Source organism: Salmo trutta, chromosome 28, assembly GCF_901001165.1.
Source record: "Salmo trutta chromosome 28, fSalTru1.1, whole genome shotgun sequence".
Classification (NCBI taxonomy): domain Eukaryota; kingdom Metazoa; phylum Chordata; class Actinopteri; order Salmoniformes; family Salmonidae; genus Salmo; species Salmo trutta.
In genome coordinates this window covers 18,446,739-18,469,467 of record NC_042984.1, presented here as the reverse complement: position 1 = coordinate 18,469,467, position 22,729 = coordinate 18,446,739, and the positions used below count along the sequence as shown (strand labels likewise).

General features: G+C 42.8%; 1 protein-coding gene across 3 annotated transcripts in view; it reads right to left on the bottom strand.

Annotated features, from left to right (window-relative positions):
- Positions 1-21,862, bottom strand: part of LOC115165666 (diacylglycerol kinase alpha) — a 43,365-nt gene extending 21,503 nt beyond the window's left edge. Inside the window, exons 1-11 of one of the 3 annotated variants that reach the window (XM_029718930.1) lie at positions 21,605-21,862; positions 16,780-16,875; positions 16,381-16,457; positions 10,788-10,920; positions 10,506-10,580; positions 10,342-10,391; positions 8,539-8,613; positions 8,265-8,381; positions 5,902-6,019; positions 5,444-5,532; positions 5,152-5,271 (exon numbers count right to left, since the gene is read on the bottom strand). In XM_029718930.1, coding sequence (XP_029574790.1) covers positions 5,152-5,271; positions 5,444-5,532; positions 5,902-6,019; positions 8,265-8,381; positions 8,539-8,613; positions 10,342-10,391; positions 10,506-10,580; positions 10,788-10,920; positions 16,381-16,457; positions 16,780-16,855 — 930 coding nt within the window. In that variant the 5' untranslated portion in view covers positions 16,856-16,875; positions 21,605-21,862. Of the gene's footprint in view, positions 1-5,151; positions 5,272-5,443; positions 5,533-5,779; positions 5,808-5,901; positions 6,020-8,264; positions 8,382-8,538; positions 8,614-10,341; positions 10,392-10,505; positions 10,581-10,787; positions 10,921-16,380; positions 16,458-16,779; positions 16,876-21,604 lie in introns of those variants that run through there. The other 2 variants (XM_029718931.1, XM_029718932.1) reach the window with 2 other exon arrangements.
- Positions 21,863-22,729: the final 867 nt, after the last annotated feature.

The following is a 22,729-nucleotide window of genomic DNA, read 5'->3' as shown; positions in this document are numbered from 1 at the left end:
TACTTTCAGGCGTTTGGAAATTACTCCCAAGAATGAACCAGACTTGTGGAGGTCTACAATTTTTTTTGAGGTCTTGGCTGATTTATTTTGATTTTCCCATGATGTCAAGCAAAGAGGCACTGAGTTTGAAGGTAGGCCTTGAAATACATCCACAGGTACACCTCCAATTGACTCAAATGATGTCAATTATCCTATAAGACGCTTCTAAAGCCATGACATAATTTTCTGGAATTTTCCAAGCTGTTTAAAGGCACAGTCAATTTAGTGTATGTAAACTTCTGACCCACTGGAATTGTGATACAATGAATTAAGTGAAATAATCTGTCCGTAAACAATTGTTGGAAAAATTACTTGTGTCATGCACAAAGTAGATGTCCTAACCAACTTGCCAAAACTATAGTTTGTTAACAAGAAATTTGTGGAGGTTGAAAAACTAGTTTTAATGACTCCAACCTAAGTGTACATAAACTTCTGAATTCAACTGTACACGTAGGTAGAGTTATTTGAAGTGAGTATGCATAGATGACAAGAGAGTGGCAGTGGAGAGGGGGGCAATGTGAATAGTCTGGGTAGTCATTTGACTAGATGTTCAGGAGTCTTATGGCTTGGGGGTAGAAGCTGTTTAGAAGCCTCTTGGACCTAGACTTGGCACTCCGGTACCGCTTGCCGTGTGGTAGCAGAGAGAACAGTCAATGACTAGGGTGGCTGGTCTTTGACAATTTTCAGGGCCTTCCTCTGACACCGCCTGGTACAGAAGTCCTGGATGGCAGGAAGCTTGGCCCCAGTGATGTACTGGGCCGTTCGCGCTACCCTCTGTTGTGCTTTGCGGTCGGAGGCCGAGCAGTTGCCATACCAGGCAGTGATGCAACCAGTCAGGATGCTCTCGATGGTGCAGCTGTAGAACCTTTTGAGGATCTGAGGACCCATGCCAAATCTTTTCAGTCCCCTGAGGGGGAATAGGGTTTGTCGTGCCCGCTTCACGACTGTCATGGTGTGCTTGGACCATTTTAGTTTGTTGGTGATGTGGACACCAAGGAACTTGAAGCTCTCAACCTGCTCCACTGCAGCCCCGTCAATGAGAATGGGGGCGTGCTCGGTCCTCTTTTTCCTGTAGTCCACAATCATCTACTTTGGCTTGACCACGTTGAGGGAGAGGTTGTTGTCCTGGCACCACACGGCCAGGTCTCTGACCTCCTCCCTATTGGCTGTCTCGTTGTTGTCGGTGATCGGGCCTACCACTGTTGTGTCATCGGCAAATTTAATGATAGTGTTGGAGTCGTGCCTGGCCTTGCAGTCATGAGTGAACAGGGAGTACAGGACAGGGCAGAGCACACACCCCTGAGGGGCCCGTTTGAGGATCAGCGTGGCGGATGTGTTGTTACCTACCCTTACCACCTGGGGGCAGCCCATCAGGAAGTCCAGGATCCAGTTGCAAAGGGAGGTGTTTACTCCCAGGGTCCTTAGCTTATTGATGAGCATTGAGGGCACTATGGTGTTGAACACTGAGCTGTAGTCAATGAATAGCTTTCTCACATAGGTGTTCCTTTTGCCCAGGTGGGAAAGGGCACTGTGGAGTACAATAGAGACTGCATCATCTGTGTATCTGTTGGGGCGATATGCAAATTGGAGTGGGTCTAGGGTTTCTGGGATGAAGGTGTTGATGTGAGCCATGACCATCCTTTCAAAGCACTTCATGGCTACAGACGTGAGTGCTACGGGTCGGTAGTCATTTAGGCAGGTTACCTTAGTGTTCTTGGGCACAGGCACTGTGGTGGTCTGCTTAAAACATGTTGGTATTACAGACTCGGACAGGGAGAGGTTGAAAATGTCAGTGAAGAGACTTTCTAGTTGGTCAGCGCATGCTCGCAGTACATGTCCTGGTAATCCATTTACATTACATTTACATACATGTACGTCATTTAGCAGACGCTCTTATCCAGAGCGACTTACAAATTGGTGCATTCACCTTATGATATCCAGTGGAACAACCACTTTACAATAGTACATCTATATATTTTTTTGGGGGGGGGTTAGAAGGATTACTTAATCCTATCCCAGGTATTCCTTAAAGAGGTGGGGTTTCAGGTGTCTCCGGAAGGTGGTGATTGACTCCGCTCTCCTGGCGTCGTGAGGGAGCTTGTTCCACCATTGGGGTGCCAGAGCAGCTAACAGTTTTGACTGGGCTGAGCGGGAACTGTGCTTCCGCAGAGGTAGGGAGGCGAGCAGGCCAAAGGTGGATGAACGCAGTGCCCTTGTTTGGGTGTAGGGACTGATCAAAGCCTGAAGGTACGGAGGTGCCGTTCCCCTCACAGCTCCATAGGCAAGCACCATGGTCTTGTAGCAGATGCGAGCTTCAACTGGAAGCCAGTGGAGTGTGCGGAGGAGCGGGGTGACGTGAGAGAACTTGGGAAGGTTGAACACCAGATGGGCTGCGGCGTTCTGGATGAGTTGTAGGGGTTTGATGGCACAGGCAGGGAGCCCCGCCAACAGCGAGTTGCAGAAATCCAGACGGGAGAAGACAAGTGCCTGGATTACGACCTGCGCCCTGCACTGCGGCCTTGTGAATGTTGACCTGTCTAAAGGTCTTACTCACATTGGCTGCGGAGAGCATGATCACACAGTCTTCCAGTACAGCTGGTGCTCTCATGTATGTTTCAGCGTTATTTGCCTCAAAGCGAGCATAGAAGTAGTTTAGCTCGTCCGGTAGGCTCGTGTCACCGGGCAGCTCTCGGCTGTGCTTCCCTTTGTAATCTGTAATGGTTTGCAGGCCCTACCACATCTGACAAGCGTCAGAGCCGGTGTAGTACGACTCGATCTTCGTCCTGTATTGATGTTTGATGGTTCGTCGGAGGGCATAGCGGGATTACTTATTAGCTTCCAGGTTAGTGTCCCGCTCCTTGAAAGCGGCCGCTCTAGCCTTTAGCTCAGTGTGGATGCTGACTGTAATCCATGGTTTCTGGTTGGGGTATGTACGTACGGTCACTGTGGGGACAATGTCATCGATGCACTTATTGATGAAGCCAATGACAGATGTGGTGTACTCCTCAATGCCATTGAAGGAATCCCGGAACATATTCCAGTCTGTGCTAGCAAAACAGTCCGGTAGCTTAGCATCTGCTTCATCTGACCACTTTTTTATTGATCTAGTCACTGGTGGTTCCTGCTTTAAGTTTTGCTTGTAAGCAAGAATCAGGAGGATAGAATTATGGTCAAATTTGCCAAATGGAGTGCAAGGGGGGTTTGTATGCATCTCTGTGTGGAGTATAGGTGGTCCAGAGTTCTTTTCCCTCTGGTTGCACATTTAACATGTTGATAGAAATTAGGTAAAACTGACATTAAAACTATGAAATAACACATATGAAATCATGTAGTAACAAAAACGTGTTAAATTCTTCAAAGTAGCCACCCTTTGCCTTGATGACAACTTGGCACAGTCTTGGCATTCTCTCAACCAGCTTCACCTGGAATGCTTTTCCAACAGTCTTCAAGGAGTTCCCATATATGCTGAGCACCTGTTGGCTGCTTTTCCTTTACTCTGCGGTCCAACTCATCCCAAACCATCTCAATTGTGTTGAGGTTGGGTGATTGTGGAGTGGAGGCCAGGTCATCTGATGGAGCACTCCATCATTCTCCTTCTTGGTCGAATAGCCCTTTTAAAATATTATTTAAAAAAACAATTTAACTAGGCAAGTCAGTTAAGAACAAATTCTTACTTACAATGACAGCCTACCCCGGCCAAACCCAGACGATGCTGGGCCAATTGTGCGCTGACCTATGGGACTCCCAATCACAGCCGGATGTGATGCAGGCTGGATTTGAACCAGTGACTGCAGTGCACCTCATGCAGTGCCTTAGACCGCTGCACCACTCGGGAGCCAGCCTGGAGGTATGTTGAAAAACAAATGATAATCCCACTAAGCGCAAACCAGATGGGATGGCATATCGCTGCAGAATGCTGTGGTAGCCATGCTGGTTAAGTGTGCCTTGAATTCTAAATAAATCCCCGACAGTGTCACCAGCAAAGCACCGCCACACCTCCTCCTCCATGCTTCACCGTGGGAACCACACATGCAGAGATCATCCGTTCACCTACTCTGCGTCTCACAAAGACACAGCGGTTGGAACCAAAAATCTCCAATGTGGACTCACCAGACCAAAGGACAGATTTCCACCAGTCTAATGTCCATTGCTTGTGTTTCTTGGTCCAAGCAAGTTTCTTCTTCTTATTGGTGTCCTTTAGTAGTGGTTTCTTTGCAGCAATTCAACCATGAAGGCCGGATTCACGCAGTCTCCTCTGAACAGTTGATGTTGAGATGTGTCTGTTACTTGAACTCTGACGCATTTATTTGGGCTGCAATTTCTGTGGCTGGTAACTCTAATGAACTTATCCTATGCAGCAGACGTAACTCTGGGTCTTCCTTTCCTGTGGTGGTCCTCATGAGAGCCAGTTTCATAATAGCGCTTGATTCTTTTTTTGCAACAGCTCTTGAAGAAACTTTCAAAGTTCTTGAAATTTTCCAGATTGACTGACCTTCATGTCTTAAAGTAATGATGGACGTTTCTCTTTGCTTAGTTGAGCTGTTCTTGCCATAATATGGACTTGGTATTTTACAAAATAGGGCTATCTTGTGTATACCACCCCTACCTTGTCACAACACTGATTGGCTCAAATGCATTAAGGAAAAAAATTCCACAAATTAACTTTTAAATAGGCACACCTGTTAATTGAAATGCATTACAGGTGACTACCTCAAAGCTGGTTGAGAGAATGCCAAGAGTGTGCAAAGCTGTCATCAAGGAAAAGTGTGGCTACTTTGAAGAATCTCTAATATAAAATACATTTTGATTTGTTTAACACTTTTTTGGTTACTACATGATTCCATATGTGTTATTTTATAGTTTGTCTTCACTATTATTCTACAATGTAGAAAACGGTAAAAATAAAGAAAAACCCTTGAATGAATAGGTGTGTCCAAACTTTTGACTGGTACTGTAGTTCCAGACATAGCTCTTGCAAGACCACTCCATGAACAGATTGAACAACAGATTGTAATATGTAAATATTCTGCGTGGAAGAAAAGACAGGCCTAATAACGTAAAGGGGCCTAACTCTCCCCACCACAGGGCTACTCAGGAGCCCTCCCTCATCACCATGGAGTGGCACCAGACACAGTGTTTGCCCGTCAGCCCGTGATAACTCTTGATCTTCTTCTGACACTTGTCACACTTCCCAGAGTCACAGTTCCCACTGACCCAGTCATGGGTTGGAACCTGAGGCAGGAGACACAGGCAGAGTCAGATGCAAGACTGACATACATGCACAGGGACAAAGAGAATGTCTTAGAAATTCACATTACAACATACACTAAGAATGAAGAGGCATTGGAAATATTAATATAACTGCAAATGCCATTGTAAAATGTTTGAAAAAAAACTATCATACTCCCGTGTCTTTCTTAGACTTGACATAGGTCCTGGTACAGGGAGCTGGGTTTCTGTTGGCACAGCGTCCATGGACCGTGTATTTACAACCTTGAAAACAAAGACAAGTAAACAATGTGTTACATGTCTCCATTGTGTTTTCAACTATTATTGTTTTTCTCTTGTTTAATGAATCATGTTAATCAAGACAAGATATACAAGGCTGACAATTAAGTAAACAAACCACACCCCTATAGTTTTTCCTATGGAAATATAATGTGGGGATGTCATAGGTCATTATGGTTATCTAGTGGTACATGTTGACATCATCTGATTATGAGAATGAGATTCCACTAACTTGCTTTTAATTGTAAGTTCAGGATAGGTGTCTTCCTGGTAATTTTTTGTTGTTGCTTTGAGTGGATTGAGGAAGTTAAGTTGTATTTCCCTCTAGTGGTGAGACCAGACAATGACACTCACAGGTGCAGCAAAGCCCCTGTTTCCTCAGTCCTAGCAGCATGCTCTGACACACGTTGCAGTAGACAGGCTTGTTGTAATTTTTCATCCTCCATAGGTGCTGCCCATCCTTCTGAGTCATCTGTGGGTAGATAGTGGGGGAGAAAATACATATCGTATAATAAACTATTTAAAAACGTGCTTTTTTATCTTTTATGTCAAACTATTTTGACAATTTTTGCACACTCCTAAAACAAACACTGAATCTAAGGATAAATGTCTGATCTCATATTTGGAAAACATTATGTAAGCAATGCAGCATTGATACACATTTCATTCCAATATTGCCTCATGGTTGGAGATTGGGGCTATTAGTGATGCTGTTAGCAACAAACATAAATCGCCTCAGATGACTCTCCTGGAATGACAGTTCAGTGTTGGCTTTTGAATGGCCTTTGCATGCCATGATCCCATCTATCAGAATTATGCTGAAAGGAAACTATACTGCATAATTAAATGAGGAATGGAATGTACATTTCTACCATATTTCCATGGAATCTCCTTGGGTAAATATAAGCCCTTCCTATGCAATACTACATCAACACCAATGTTTGCTGCAAAAGATTATACAGTAACAAGGTCACAGATTGTATATGCTCTTTTCCAGATTATAGACACAAATACACAGTAAAAAAGTATTTTACAAACATTGGTTTAAATGACTCATGGTGCCTCAGCTCAGAGCCAGACTTTCAGTCAGTGTATGTGTATGAAGCATAGCTCCTAAAATCAGCACACAGCAATGTGAGAGTGCTGGATGAAGGCCTCCATGGTATTTTCATTGGTGGCCAGAAATAGCCTGAGGGGAAGTACCTGGCATTGTTGTAGGGGCATGAGAAAGACCAGTTTACAGTTCAGATCTTTGTAAGGCAGCCAGATACAGAACCAAAAGTAAGCTACATGTTCAATAAGTAAGCATACCCCCTGTACCAAGATATTTTCTCAGACGCTAGTATTTCCAGATCTCAGAACTTGGGAGACAAGAGTGACAGTGGTCCCATGTGGCTTGATAGAGTATGGCACTTGCAACGTCAGGACTGTGGGTTCGATTCCCACGGGTGACCAGTACAAATTAAAATGGATCCACTCACTACTGTAAGTCGCTCTGGATAAGCACGTCTGCTAAATGACTCAAAAGAAAATGGCACCCCATTTAGTTTCATTGTTCTAAAAATAATAACTTTCTCTTTATACTGTAACAATGAATGTTTATGTTCTTCCTTTCCATTGCAGTTGCTACTAATTGATGCAGAGGGTGAGGTTAGATGGAGTTGAGGATGAGAATAATAGATAGGCTTTTTCCCACTTCCTCTAACTCTCTCTGGTGGTGCAGAGATAGATGTGTTTGTGAAAGAGGTGACATTAGCACACCTGCAGCACTGAGTCAACAGAAGGGTGGTGCACAGAGGTAAGAGCAGAAGGAGAGCAACATACAGAGTGACAGAAAGAGAGAGAGAGCATGTACTGTATGTGTGTGAGTGAGGAAGACGAAAGGAGGAACTGCAGACACCGGCTGAGCATATTTCTAAAGGTACAAATACAGTAGTACATTATCATTACAAAGACACATTAGGAAATGTACTGCGTGATCAAAACATTAAGACCCCCCCCCCCCCAATAACTTTGGGGCATGGAGTCTACAAGGTGTCGAAAGCGTTCCACAGGGATGCTGGCCCATGTTGACCTTCATGGATGTCCTTGGGGTGGGGGACCAATCTTGATACACACAGGAAACTGTTGAGCGTGAAACACCCAGCAGCATTGCAGTTCTTGATACAAACCGGTGCACCTGGTACCTACAACCATACCCTGTTCAAAGACACTTATATGTTTTGTCTTGCACCATTCACCCTCTGAATGGCACACAAACACAATTCATGTCTCAATTGTTTCAATGCTTAAAATCCTCCTTTAACCTGTCCCCTCCTACTCATCTACACTGATTGAAGTGGATTTAACAAGTGACATCAATTAAGGATCAGAGCTTTCACCTGGATTCACCTGGTCAGTCTATATACCATAGAAAGAGCAGTTGTCCTTAATGTTTTTTTACACTCAGCATATAACAGAGGATGCATCATGTGTACTCCTCCCGGCCTGCACAGGAAACCTTTGTTGATGCAATAAAAGGGGAAGGAATGATGGATGGTCCCTTTTCCACCTTCAGCCCCAGTGACATTGGGGTCTTATTCATTTGGGCAAAATGTATCAAACCATTTCTGCAAGGGCAACCAGCATTTCTTATTGGAAATCCAAGTAGTCCCTCCCTGTTTCTTCCATTTTGTCCCTAATGAACACAACCCAGAAGGGGAACATGGTTCACCCACCTTCAGCCCAAGTAATACCAGCAGAGGGACGTTGTTCATTCCGCCTTCCACCCACTCATCCAGAGAGACCGTGTTACTGCTGTCGGCGTCGATGGCTGTCATCATGTCCTTCAGAACCTGAACAAACCAAAGTGCATTCTAGCTTAGCATCTAAATTAGTATTCTTGGGAGGTGTTTGTTCAGCAGATATTTGCAGAAGGCTTCATTAAAAAAAATATTTTCTCCTCTGATAGTCAGTAATTGTAAGGGACATCCCACATTTGGCCACACTTACTGGTCTCAGCTCTGACACATCCCAGTCCAGGTAATCTGCAGCGTGCATCATCTGAGCAATGATCCGGTCCACCTCCTATAGGAAGAAGAGTATCAGTTATTCTTATGAGAAGACCTGATATACATTACCAGTCAAAAGTTTGGACACAGCTACTCATTCAAGGGTTTTTCTTTATTTGTACTATTTTCTACATTGTAGAATAATAGTGAAGACATCAAAACTATGAAATAACACACATGGAATCATGTTTTATATTTGAGATTCTTCAAAGTAGCCACCCTTTGCCTTGATGACAGCTTTGCACACTCTTGGCATTCTCTCAACCAGCTTCATGAGGTAGTCACCTGGAATGCATTTCAATTAACAGGTGTTCCTTGTTAAAAGTTAATCTGTGGAATTCCTTTCCTTCTTAATATGCTTGAACCAAATCAGTTGTGTTGTGACAAGGTAGGGTATACAGAAGATAGCCCTATTTGGTAAAAGACCAAGTCCATATTATGACAAGAACAGCTCAAAAAAGCAAAGAGAAACGACAGTCCATCATTACTTTAAGACATGAAGGTCAGTCAATCCGTAAAATTTCAAGAACTTTGAAAGTTTCTTCAAGTGCTCTCGCAAAAACCATCAAGCGCTATGATGAAACTGGCTCTCATGAGGACCGCCACAGGAAAGGAAGACCCAGAGTTACGTGTGATGCAGAGGATAAGTTCATTAGAGTTACCAGCCTCAGACATTGCAGCCCAAATAAATTATTCACAGAGTTCAAGTAACAGACATCTCAACATCAACTGTTCAGAGGAAACTGCGTGAATCAGGCCTTCATGGTTGAATTGCTGCAAAGAAACCACTACTAAAGGACACCAATAAGAAGAAGAGACTTGCTTGGGCCAAGAAACACGAGCAATGGACATTAGACCGTTGGAAATCTGTCCTTGAGTCCAAATTTAAGATTGTTCATTCCAATCACCGTGTCTTTGTGAGACGCAGAGTAGGTGAACGGATGGTTTCCGCATGTGTGGTTCCCACCGTGAAGCATGGAGGAGGAGGTGTGATGGTGCTTTGCTGGTGACACTGTCTGTGATTTATTTAGAATTCAAGGCACACTTAACCAGCATGGCTACCACAGCATTCTGCAGCGATATGCTATCCCATCTGGTTTGCGCTTAGTGGGACTATCATTTATTTTTCAACAGGACAATGACCCAACACACCTCCAGGCTGTGTAAGGGCTATTTGACCAAGAAGGAGAGTGATGGAGTGCTGCATCAGATGACCTGGCCTCTACAATCACCCGACCTCAACCCAATTGAGATGGTTTGGGATGAGTTGGACCGCAAAGTGAAGGAAAAGCAGCCAACAAGTGCTCAGCATATATGGGAACTCCTTCAAGACTGTTGGAAAAGAGTTCCAGGTGAAGCTGGTTGAGAGAATGCCAAGCATGTGCAAAGCTGTCATCAAGGCAAAGGGTGGCTACTTTGAAGAATCTCAAATATAAAATATATTTTGATTTGTTTAACACTTTTTTGTTACTACATGATTCCATATGTGTTATTTCATAGCTTTGATGTCTTCACTATTATTGTACAATGTAGAAAATAGTAAAAATACATAAAAACCCTTGAATGAGTAGGTGTGTCAATTTTTGACTGGTACTGTAAAAATGAAAGGGTATAAGGTGATGTCTCCTGCAACAACAGCCAGTCATTACATGTTATTATATTGAAATGGGGAAACTGGGATAATACCTAGGGGGGTGTAGTTTATTCTTTGTAGATCACAAAAAAATATTACAAATTGACTTACAGAGCTGTCAAGGACTCCATTGCCATCTCTGTCATACAGTTTGAAAGCAACTGAGGGAAGAATGTGCATATAAAAATCTTGAAAAGCCACTCAAACAAATATCTATAAAAATAGACCGCAACAAGAAGCTGCTACGCAGTGGAGAAAATAGGATATAGACTCACACTCCAGCTTGTCTCTGGGCTGGCCATCCTCCAACAGAGAGAAGTAACACGAAACGTCCTTCAGAAAGACCTCTTCTAAAGGAGAGGAGGAGGACAAGGAGGGGGAGGAGGATGGTGAAGTGAATACACACAGTATAGCTACATATTCAGGTTCAGTCTGTGGACTTTGATTAAAAAAAACAACACATAGCAAAAGTGAAACTGATGATTAAACTATAGACAACAAAATAAGCCAACACATGGTATTCCAGAGGTATTCTACACATGAGCAAATAAACATACTGGCGTTGTCCTGCCCGTCCAGTTCGGTTCCGCTCTGGAAGGATTGGAACAGGCGCTGGCAGAGATCCTTAGGGAAGTCCTCAACCTCCAAATAGGTCTTCAGGAAGAGACGGAAGCCTTCCTCATTGATACACTGGAACAGAAGATGGGAGATGGATGGTTTCTAAAATAGCCATCAAAACAGTCTGATTCAGAGCAGAGTGATTTAGGTGAGAAGACTAATTCCTAGAGCAGAATCATCAACTACATATTTTATTGAGCGGATGGTCAGTGGGCCAGAACATAATTACAAATACAGTGCATTCGGAAAGTATTCAGACCCCTTGACTTTTTCCACATTTTGTTACGTTTCAGCCTTATTCTAAAACTGATTAAATACATGTTTTCCCTCATCAATCTACACACAATAGCCCACAACGACAAGGCAAAAACAGGTTTAGACATTTTTGCACATTTATTACAAATAAAAAACAGAAATACCTTATTTACATAAGTATTCAGACCCTTTGCTATGAAATGGAGCTCAGGTGCATCATGTTTCCAATTATCTTCCTTGAGATGTTTCTACAACTTGAGTCCACCTGTGGTAAATTCAGTTGATTGAACATTCATTTTAAAAGGCAGACTCCTGTCTATATAAGGTCCCACAGTTGACAGTGCATGTCAAAGCAAAAACCAAGCCATAAGGTTGAAGGAATTGTCCGTAGAGCTCCGAGGCAGGATTGTGTCAACGCACAGATCTGGGGAAGGGTCCAAAAAAATTCTGCAGCATTGAAGGTCCCCAAGAACACAGTGGCCTCAATCATTCTTAAATGGAAGAAGTTTTGAACCACCAAGACTCTTCCTAGAGCTGGCTGCCCAGCCAAACTGAGCAATCAGGGGAGAAGGGCCTTAGTCAGGGAGGTGACCAAGAACCCGATGATCACTCTTACATAGCTCCTGAGTTCCAGGTTAACCATCTCTGCAGCACTCTTTATGGTAGAGTGGCCAGATGGAAGCCATTCCTTAGTAAAAGGCACATGACAGCCCGCTTGGAGTTTGCCAAAAGGCACCTAAAGGACTCAGACCATGAGAAACAAGATTCTCTGGTCTGATTAAACCAAGATTGAACTATTTGGACTGAATGCCAAACGTCAAGTTTGTAGGAAACCTGGCACCATCCCTACGGTGAAGCATGGTGTTGGCAGCATCATGCTGTGGGGATGTTTTTCAGCAGCAGGGACTGGGAGACTGGTCAGGATTGAGGGAAAGATGAATAGAGCAAAGTACAGAGAGATCCTTGATGAAAACCTGCTCCAGAGCGCTCAGGACCTCAGACTGGGGGGCGAAGGTTCACCCTCCAACAGGACAACGACCCTAAGCACACAGCCAAGACAACACAGGAGTGGCTTCTTGACAAGTTTCTGAATGTCCATGAGCGGCCCAGACAGAGCGCGGATCAGATCGAACATCTCTGGAGAGACCTGAAAATAGCTGTGCAGCGACGCTCCCCATCCAACCTGACAGAACTTGAGAGGGTCTGCAGAGAAGAATGGGAGAAACTCCCCAAATACAGGTGTGCCAAGCTTGTAGCGTCATACTCAAGAAGACTCGAGGCTGTAATCGCTGCCAAAGCTGCTTCAAAGTACTGAGTAAAGGGTCTGAATACATATGTAAAAGTGATAGTTCTTTTTTATTATACATTTGCAAAAATGTCTACAAACCTGTTTTTGCTTCGTCATTATGGGGTATTGTGTGTAGATGAATGAGAATACATGTTGTTTTTTTAATCAATTTTAGAAAAAGGCGGTAACGTAACAAAATGTGGAAAAAGTCAAGGGGTCTGAATATTTTCCAAAGACACTGTAATTTGTAGACTGCTAATGCACCGCAAGATGCCCAAACAGATATAATATTTGACAAAAACAATAATTTCATTGCTGTGAATTTCAAACACAGATTCAACCACAAAGACCAGAGAGAAGAAGGGCACTTATTGGTAGATGGGTAAAAATAAAAATCACATCACTGAGTAGAGCCAAGCAGACACAATCCTAGAGGAAAACCTGGTTCAGTTTGCTTTCCAAAAGACTGGGAAATTTTCCTTTCAGCAGGACAATAACCTAAAAGACAAGGCCAAATATACTGTACACTGGAGTTGCTTACCAAGATGACATTGAATGTCTCTGAGTGGCCTAGTTACAGTTTTTACTTAAATCGGATTGAAAATCTATGGCAAGACTTGAAAATGGATGTCTAGCAATGATCAACAACCAACTTAACAGAGCTTGAAGAATTTTAAAAAGAATAATGTGCAAATATTGTACAATCCTGGTGTGCAAAGCTCTTAGAGACTTCCCCAGAAAGACAGCTGTAATCGCTGCCAAAGGTGATTCTAAAATGTATTGACTCAGGGGTGTAAATACTTATGTAAATAAGATATTTCTGTATTTCATTTTCAATAAATTTGCAAAAAATATATGTTTTTACTTTTTCATTATGGGGTATGGTGTGTAGATGGGTAAGAACAAAATCAATTGAATCAATTTGAATTCAGGCCGTAAAAACAAAATGTGGACTAAGTCAAGTGGTACGAATACTTTCTGAAGGCACTGTATCTCTATTATACGTGGGAATACTTTGGAACAGATTTCCAAAATTAAAATCACTTGGAGCTAATTTGCTGCCGGTTTTACAGTCTTTCATGTCCAACCATAAGAAATATATACAGCGCCTTCAGAAAGTATTCATGCCCCTTGACTTATTCCACATTTTTGATGTGTTACAACCTGAATTCTAAAATGATTAAATTAATTGTTCCCCCTGACCCATCTACACACAATACCCCATAATGACAAAGTGATCACATGTTTTGAACATTTTTGGAAAAGTATTCACATCCCTGAGTCAATACATGTTGTTACAGGTTTTGGTTTTTCCATTTATGTAATGAGGTTGGACTTTTAGCACGTATAGCACATAAATTGGTGTCACCTCGCTAGTCAGTATGTGTTACACCTGTGCTGGTTTCCATCTCGTTAGTGGGAAGGTGTTTCACCTGTGTTGGCCCAGGTGCTATATAAGGAGTGGCTGGCCCAGTGTTCTAGTTGAGCTGGAGAGATGTTGGGAGAGCTAAACTTTACGGCAGCTGATGTGTGAGGCCAAGTGCAACCTATATAAGTTTGAAAGAAGCCTATTTTTGGTTTCCCCTGTTTGTTTTGCACTATATTCTTTTTACTTCCCATCCTAAGTTGTGAGTTTCTTTGTCTTTTTGGAGGCAAACCTAGTGGGAATCCATGGTGGGTGTCTTTCAGAACCCCTTATGAGTGGCTTTGGCAACTTTCAGTGGGCACCCACACGTGTGTGTTTCAGAACCCCTTTTTGTTTGGTTGTCAGTGATTTTCTTTGTTAGTTCCCTTTGAGTGACATTTTGAGTTTGTCATGTTCCCACAAGACAGTGTTAATCCCCTTTGGCAGTGACCACGGCTGAGGCTTTCTGGGTAAGTCTAAGAGTTTTGCACACCTGGATTGTACAACATTTGCCCAACATTTGCCCATTCTTTTCAAAATTATTCAAGCTCTGTCAAATTGGATGATCATAGCATGCCAATCATTTAAGTCGTGTCATAGATTTTCAAACAGATTTAAGTAAAAACTAACACTGCCACTCAGGAACATTCACTATCTTCTTGGTATGCAACTCGTGTAGATGTAGCCTTGTGTTTTAGGCTATTGTCCTGCTGAAAGGTTAATCTCCCAGTGTCTGGTGGAAAACAGACTAAACCAGGTTTTCCTCTAGGACTTTGCCTGTGTTTAGCAAAAAAATGTATCCAGGAAAAACTCCCCAGTCCTTGATTATAAGCATATCCATAACATGATGCAGCCACCACTATGCTTGAAAAAATGTTGTGGTACTCTGTAATGTTATGTTTGGGGCAAATCAATACTTTGTATTCAGGACAAAGTTAATTGCTTTGCCCCTTTTTTCAGTATTACTTTAGTGCTGTGTTGCAAACAGGATGAATGTTTTGGAATATTTTTATTCTACAGCCTTGTTCTCACTGTCAGTTAGGTTAGTATTGTGGAGTAACTACAATGTTGATCTTGTGTTTTTAAAGTCCCCATTGGCCTCATGGTGAAATCCCTGAGCGGTGTCCTTTCTCTCCGGTATTGATTTAGGAAGGACGCCTGTATCTTTGTAGCTACTGGGTGTATTGATGCACCATCCAAAGTGTAAATAGCGGTCTTTTTTTTTGACCCATTTACCAATAGGTGCCCTTTGCGAGGCATTGGAAAGCCTTCCTGGTCTTTGTTGTTGAATCCGTTTGAAAGTCACTGCTCGATTGAGGGACCTTACAGATAATGTGTGGTGTACAGATAAGGTAGTCATTGTAAAATCATGTTGAACACTTGTTGCACACTGGGTCCAGTCTACATGTGACTTGTTAAGCTACACTTTACTCCTGAACTTATTCAGGTTTGCCATGAAAGGGGGTGAACAGTTGACTAAAACATTTCAGCTTTTCATTTTTTATTAATTTGTAAGAGTCATTTTTCAACCACTTTGACATTATGGGGTATTGTGTGTAGGCCAGTGACAAAACTTGGATCCATTTTAAATGCAGGCTGTAACAATGTGGAAAATTCGAGGGGTGTGAATACTTTCTGAAGGCACTGTATACGTATTTATAATGTGGGGGCAAATAAAATATAGCCAAAGGCTGCCATTTGGCAAACCCTGTTCTAGATTGTACAATAAGGGGTTTGGTGCATAACTTCCTGACGTTGTCAGAATACAACAAGTTAGCAGATACCCATAAAGACCCCATTTCAATTATTTGTGCCACCTGATTTTTCTGGAAAAATGTAGGGGGAGTAATATGCTTAAGGGTTTCAAATCAGAACTCCCTCTGGAATACTGAACCACAAACCCATTTCTGGTTGTGGTTGCTTTCCCCTGGGTGATACACTACATAACTACCACAGTGATAAAGTATGGATTCAGCCCAACCTCGATGTTAAGGAGACTGGTCTAGAGGAGAAAACAAGGGGATTAGATAACCACGCCAAAAATATTCTGTGCCATTTGTCAGATTTTCCACTTCCTTGATAATTACAGTACTGAGAGGGTGTGGCTTTGTCATTATCCTCATTGCAAAATGTCTTTCTTTCTGTAACCCATGGTTGCCCCTAAATTACTGCTAGTCTACCACTGTTTTTATTCCTCTTGGAAGATGGGAATTACCCTAATCCAACTGCAGATATCAGAAACTGTCCAGTTAAAATCACCTAATGGCTTACTCTGCATGAGGCCAGCATGTCACTCACACAGCCCTTACAGAACTGGCACAACTGAAAAGGTCATTTATTTTAGCAACTTCAGCTGCTTGTAAATTCATTAACCCCTGAAGACATCTCTCCTAATTGATTGGATTTATATAAGTTCTCTTGCAGTGTTGTCACATTTAAAAACATGATAAATGTTTTAATTAATTAGTGTTACTATTAAGAAACTAATTATTTGTTTGAGGGTATCACATGAGCACAAACTGTAATATGTACCCCGGACATGAGTTGTGGGGTCAGTATCAACCTGGCCATGGTTTCCTCTCACCTCTCCATGTCTGTGCTGGGCCAGTCTGCCATCTGCATCAAATTCCCTCAGCACATCTTTAACCCTCAGCCTGCAGTCTGGGAGGAGAAGAAACACACCACAAACATCACACTGTTGAAGTAATGATTCTAACAGAATGCATAATCACAAATTATATCAAACTATAGCCGGAAAACTGCATATTCTACATAGCAACATTCATACATGGCCGGTTTATTACGGCATTGAAATTCCATTCTTTTAAATGTTCCTTAACATTGATGTTGACAAAATGTCTAAATCCAGAGATCTACCAAGAAAGATAATGTGGGCGCAAAGGTGCAACGTTTTGCAGATACGACAGCGTGTGGGTGTAAATGGAAAGGGGTGCAAGGAGACTGCCCGTCTGTCTGTACTCACAGTCAATGTGCTGCTGTAGCTGGATGAAGTCGACTGGGTTCAGCTCCTTCAACTCTGTGACTGTGGGGGCGGACATGCTGCCTGCGTCTGCACAAACTGCCAGAGGGCGAGAGGAGAAGGAACGCGACTTATCAGTCTTCTGTGTGAATGTGAAATGGAGGCGGCTCAGACAGCAAACCAGAATTGTAAGCTGTACAGTCCTAGGTAGTAACTCGCGAGGCTTTGTTTAGAAATAAAGTCACAAGACGCTTCAGATCATAACCCCATGCAAACCAGTTAGAAACGGCCTGTTTATACCCATAAGATTTACATCTGCAAATTGGCATGAACCACAGTTCAACGCCAGCTCTGGCTTGCAAATACCCCTCAATGCCCTTTAGTCATGATGTTAATAGGATTGAGAGAAAATGTTTGTCAGAATCCCCTCTTCCCACTCCAAAATTACAACAATGAGCAAAACGATGTAGCCTCGTAACAACTTTAAGCATAAACGGCTTCAAGCAAGACTTCACACCTCTGACCACTGTACTTCAAAGCAAGCTCTAAATAAGCAGTATCAGGCCACAGACACACCAGAGACATGCGTCTCAAGAGTTTGTCTCCCCAAAGCTTTGTTCTTAATGTCTGACCCAGTTTTCCAAATTATACTTATTTTATTAACCATAATCTCCATTTAAAAATGGGTTATTGTTCCAGTCCCTAATTCCACGTCAGGAGTATAGGTCAACCAGAGTCAGTATATATCTACAGCAGTCAGAAGTCATGGAGTAGTACTGAAACCTAATTCAACTCCTAAACGCCCACTCCTTTACATGTGACGCGGAACCACTGTCTCTCTCTGTGCCAACAAAAGGGTCACGCTGTCCCAACTCAATTCTCCTCAAAAGGTTAGCAGCTTTGCCTAGCAATTTTGTTCAGGCAGCCAATCAGCTGAGGGAGTAGAGAATTGACAGGAAAGGCCCACTTGTTGAGCAGGTTATTGTTGTTTGTCATGAATCTGGGAGATAGCTCTGCAGAGGTCACTAGCTAGCACAGCCACAAAGTCAGAAAATCTGATTTTAAACCTAACCCTAAACGCACTGCTAACCCTAATCTTAAATGAAGACCAAAAAGCACATTTGTTTTCATTACAATATAGACCATTTTGACTTTGCAGCTGGCCTAAGGGGAAATCACTCAGTTCTGTCTCCAGGACAAAACTCATGACAATAAATGTCAACCTGCACTTGTTGATGGAAAAAGTGGAATATGGCAGGCAAGTGCCTTTTAAATAAGAATCTTTAACTTCCAACTCCAATGACTAGTTTTATACTGCACATAATGCAACATTTTGGGATTGCTGTTAGGGCCTTAACCATACAGTTCAAATAATGAATCAAATCTGAACTGCTCATTTCTGCTAACGTGCACAAAAAAAATACATCTAAGAGCATAATAAAGAAGTGCTTCTAAACACGTAAAATCTAGTTTTAGGCTACTTCTAGATGTGTTCCCTTGCCTGTGGCAATTTGGCAGATGGCCATTCTTCATGCCCTTCAAAGCAACACGCTGACATATGCATGTCTCCATTCCCTTATGTTGGACAGACGGTATACCATCCTTGTCTGCCATGATTTAAGACAGAGCAACCTGGGTAAAATCTGATTCTCGACTTCCTGATCAGATATATTTGCATGCAGGATTTTTACATGCAGACTTGAAATCACTACCAGACAGAACAATGTGTACTATATATATAAAAGGCATGTGAAGTCGAAAAAGGGCACCAAACTGGCCCCCCATCATGAGCCCCCCCCCCATATCCCCCATCCCAAACACACACACACACACACGTCAGGATTATGCCAATTGTGATAAACCGGTGAGTAGATTGGTAGAGCTGAAAGGGGGAGATCCAGGCAACCATCCATCCAGGCACATCAGAAACATCAGCAGGTTCTTATCTGCCTGTGGAATGCCTCTGTTCTTAATACTCCCTTGTATACTGGGTGGCAGGTAGCCTAGCGGTTAGACCATTGGGCCAGAAACTGAAAGGTAGCTAGTTTGAATCCCAGAGCTGAGGTGGTGAAAGAAATCTGCCGATGTGCCCTTGATCAAGACACTTAACCCTAATTGCTCCAGCATCGCCGTTGATATTGGCAGACCCTGGCCGTGACCATGTGGCCCCACTCTCCGAGGGTGTCTCAGGGGGAGTTGGGATATGCAAAAAAACTATTCCAATTCACACATGGTTATAATACACACTTGTGCATGTGTTAAATAGGACAAATATAAGCACCCACCTAAATTACATCAGGTAGGTTAGCAGACAGAAGGACATGCTTGGCTGCTATGGAAAGTGTTTCCCTACATCAGCTACGCTCCATCAGAGCATTGCCACGAGTGACTAACGGGAGGGAGGGAGGGCAGGGGGAGCCCTCAGCCAAGCCAGCCCTCAGCCAAGCCAGCCAGCCGCTATGAGTGTTCCCCGGCGCCACCACCACCATCTCTCCTCCCACACCACTGTCTCATCCTGTGAACAAGGGAATACTCCCTCTAAATCAGGGGTGTTAAACATACGGGGTCTAATCCGGCCCACAGGTGGTTTGAGAAGGAAATAAATGACTAAAGGGGCAAAATGACTAAAACTAAATAAACTGTAGAAATGATAATGGACCTACAAACATACTGTGTCCAGCTGGGTAATAATCACTAAAATGAAAGCTAGACAGGGAGCATTGAACATTCCAAAATCTATGGTTAGAGGACTATTTTTTTGCACATTTTGACGGAGAGGAAATATAACCAATTTTCAGTGCGGCTCTCCAGACCGAATTGAAGACCGAATTCGCCCCCTGGGGTTAAAAGAGTTTGATATCCTTGCTCTAAAATGGACCCTTTGCTCAGAAGGTCACTTCTCAGGGTTCATCCAAAATAAAACAAAGCCTATGACATGAGTTATGCTACATCTTTTTTTACATTTTTTTTGAGTGTTGACCGCAGTTGACCACAGAGCTGGAGTGCAACTCCTTGATAACAGTTTGGATCACTGGATATTCACCCCTTACTTGGTTAATGACATATGAGACGTAAACAACAAATGCCAGATGTCAGGCAGGGTTTGAGTGGAAAGACTTTGGCTCTTATGCATGAATCACACATTTCTGGCAAATGTGGGCGAGGCACAGCTTGTTGCCTTTTTTTTAACCAAACAATGAGTGTATGACATTAAAAAAATACTATTCAGCAGGCTGTGTTGAGGCAGTCCCGTGGAACACTGTGGTGCGTACAATACAGGAAGAAAAAAAACCCGCCTGGACTTGTGAGGGTGCACCCTTCCCTCTAGTAACCACGCCACTTTCACACTGAGCGTTGGCACATGTTTGGAGGAACTGTTTACTCTTACTGTACTGCCATTATAAAACCATTGAAATGTACAATCTGTGTACAGGGCAAAGGGAGTAAATTATCAAATGTTTAGATTGTGTGATTGCATGATCGTAAACACACAATCCCTCTAGCAGCTCTATAGATCCCTATTAGATTAATTTAATTTCTCTGCAGCAACAGTGTGACCCGCTTCCTGATCCATCTGTAGAGATAGTCTGTTTCCTTACCGACAGGTTGACCTGACCAGGAATGCCTCTCTCGGTGTTTCCCTGTGATTACTTAGCTGTGCAGGTTAAGTATGACACTTTCATTAAGAGACGGTCTTTCGCCCCAGAACGAGGATAACATTTCTGTTTTTTGGCAACCAATTTTCCGGTGAGGAGGGAAACCAGGAAATGGTATAGATTTAAAAAGGAACTGATGACCTCACTTGACTTGAATGGAAATGCAAAAACTACACTAGCAAAGAAAAATTACCATGTGGTTTCAAATGAAAGGTTTCAGAACCATCCCTGTGACTGTTTGTGTTTTCATGACCCAGAAAAATGTTAAATGTGAAAGGAAACCTGATGAAAGCCCAAAATGTAGTTCAACTTGATGACTGCTACTTGCCAACATGTTCTAAATGTATGGTCAGAAGACCTAGTTTATCCATAGGTAACTTAATTAAGGAGACACATACCAAGGGACATAAGCACAGTGAAGTAAATATATCAGAAGGGCCAAACATCATGTCTTAAATGGTGCAACCATGGTTACGGTGTGTTGAGCAATGTGTTGCTTTGTCAGCTGTTTTAATCATTTAGATGGCAAGTAACTATTATTCAAAGTCAAGTCATTTGCAAGGATGTCACATTGCTAATGAAAATCATATAAACCAAAATTGCATTTTCCATCCAGACAGAGCTGATTGCGTCAAGAGTCCACCATAGGTCAAACATTGTCTGCAGGCAGTTATAAAACTTGTCTCCAACCTGTCTGGTCTACAATATTGAGCCATACGGGTGAAAGTTTAACACTGTGTAAACCTTAAACAGTATTTTCAATTTATATTCTTAGTAGATTATCTATCCTACTAGGCTATAAAACATGCCCCATGTTAACTATAGTCTAAAGAGGTGCATGTCTAAAGGTTAGGCTGTAGGTTTCAAAGGGGAAAAACATGGGAACAGAAGCTGCAGATGTATCCAGTGTATATAGAAACCCATCATTGGCATGTGTCAGTAGGCTACCACTCAAAAGTAGCCTGTTTTGCCCAACCATGGAATCAACTGAGATCAGTTGGGCGAGGCGAGGGATACCGTCTCTCCCATGAAATATCTTACCCAAACTTGGCAGCGGCGCAACGAAATTCACAGGCAATAACTGTATGCAAAGTTGTAAACTGGCATACAGGAGTCATTGAACTACAGCCAGTAGTACTGAATCAGGCTGTTTTGAGCATCAATTAGCCTACCTATATTTCGCGATGATGAGCGTTGTCTGTCTGTCGTCCTTAAGCGGATTGTCGTGCCGTTCGTCCGGTAAGATATTTCCTCGGCGAGGATCGAGGCACAATTCAACGTTTTTACACCCAGCAAATCGACGGAAATTGTCTGTGGACGCTGCAAGAAAGGTAGTCTAGCTGTCAGCTTTCATTTACCCAGAGATAATAAGAAAGATTGGCTGACTGCCACGCCCGACTCAGCGATTTCCCCCTCCCTAGCTATTAAAAAAAAAAAGCTAAGCAAAGCACCGCCTTAAACTGTCATCTGCTGCACTTTGACTAGCGCGGGGATGTAGTCTACGTTTACCCCAGTCTACTCTAGTATATGGATGTGCCCTAGGCTATAATAGAGCAGCGATGGACAAATCAGGTTGCAATCGATAGGACATTTTTCCTCCATTTGATTTTCAATGCACTTTGAGCCTATAGCGAACTACAGCTTCCGCCAAGAAGTCTGGACCAGTTTCGCCTCGTTCACACGGATAGGGTTATTGCATTTTGGTACACCAGAGGTACATTCATTTTCAATGGAACGCTGCGTTTGCCTTGCAGCATTGAGTTGCAGAGGCAGTTGCAGTGCGCTCTATGTAGTGCAAACGTTGGATTTATCAAACTGTATGCACAGACGGCTTGACAGAAATGGTAGCAGAAGATGACTGTTGAACTTTAGTTATACAGATATCCAGATGATGCTGCGTACCATTTTGCGCCAAAAACTGTCGGTGTGATCAAGGCGTTTGGCACAGGTGGGTGTGCTATGTAAAAGTAACAGCAAGCCTCGATCATACCTACAGTGTCATGCGCCAAATGGTACGCAGCATCATCTGGATACGTGTGCAACAAAAGTTCAACATTCACCTTCCGCTACCATTTCTGTCAAGACATCTACGCATACAGTTTAACGAATAACGCTTCGATCACACAGACAGCATCATTGCATTTCCAATGAACACTGCGTTTCCTTGCAACATTGCTTGCAGAGGCAGTTGTAGGACGCTCTGTGTGGTGCATACATTGGATTTATCAAAAGTATGCGTCAAACTGTTTGCATAGACGGCTTGACAGAAATGGTAGTAGAAGGGGAAATGTTGAACT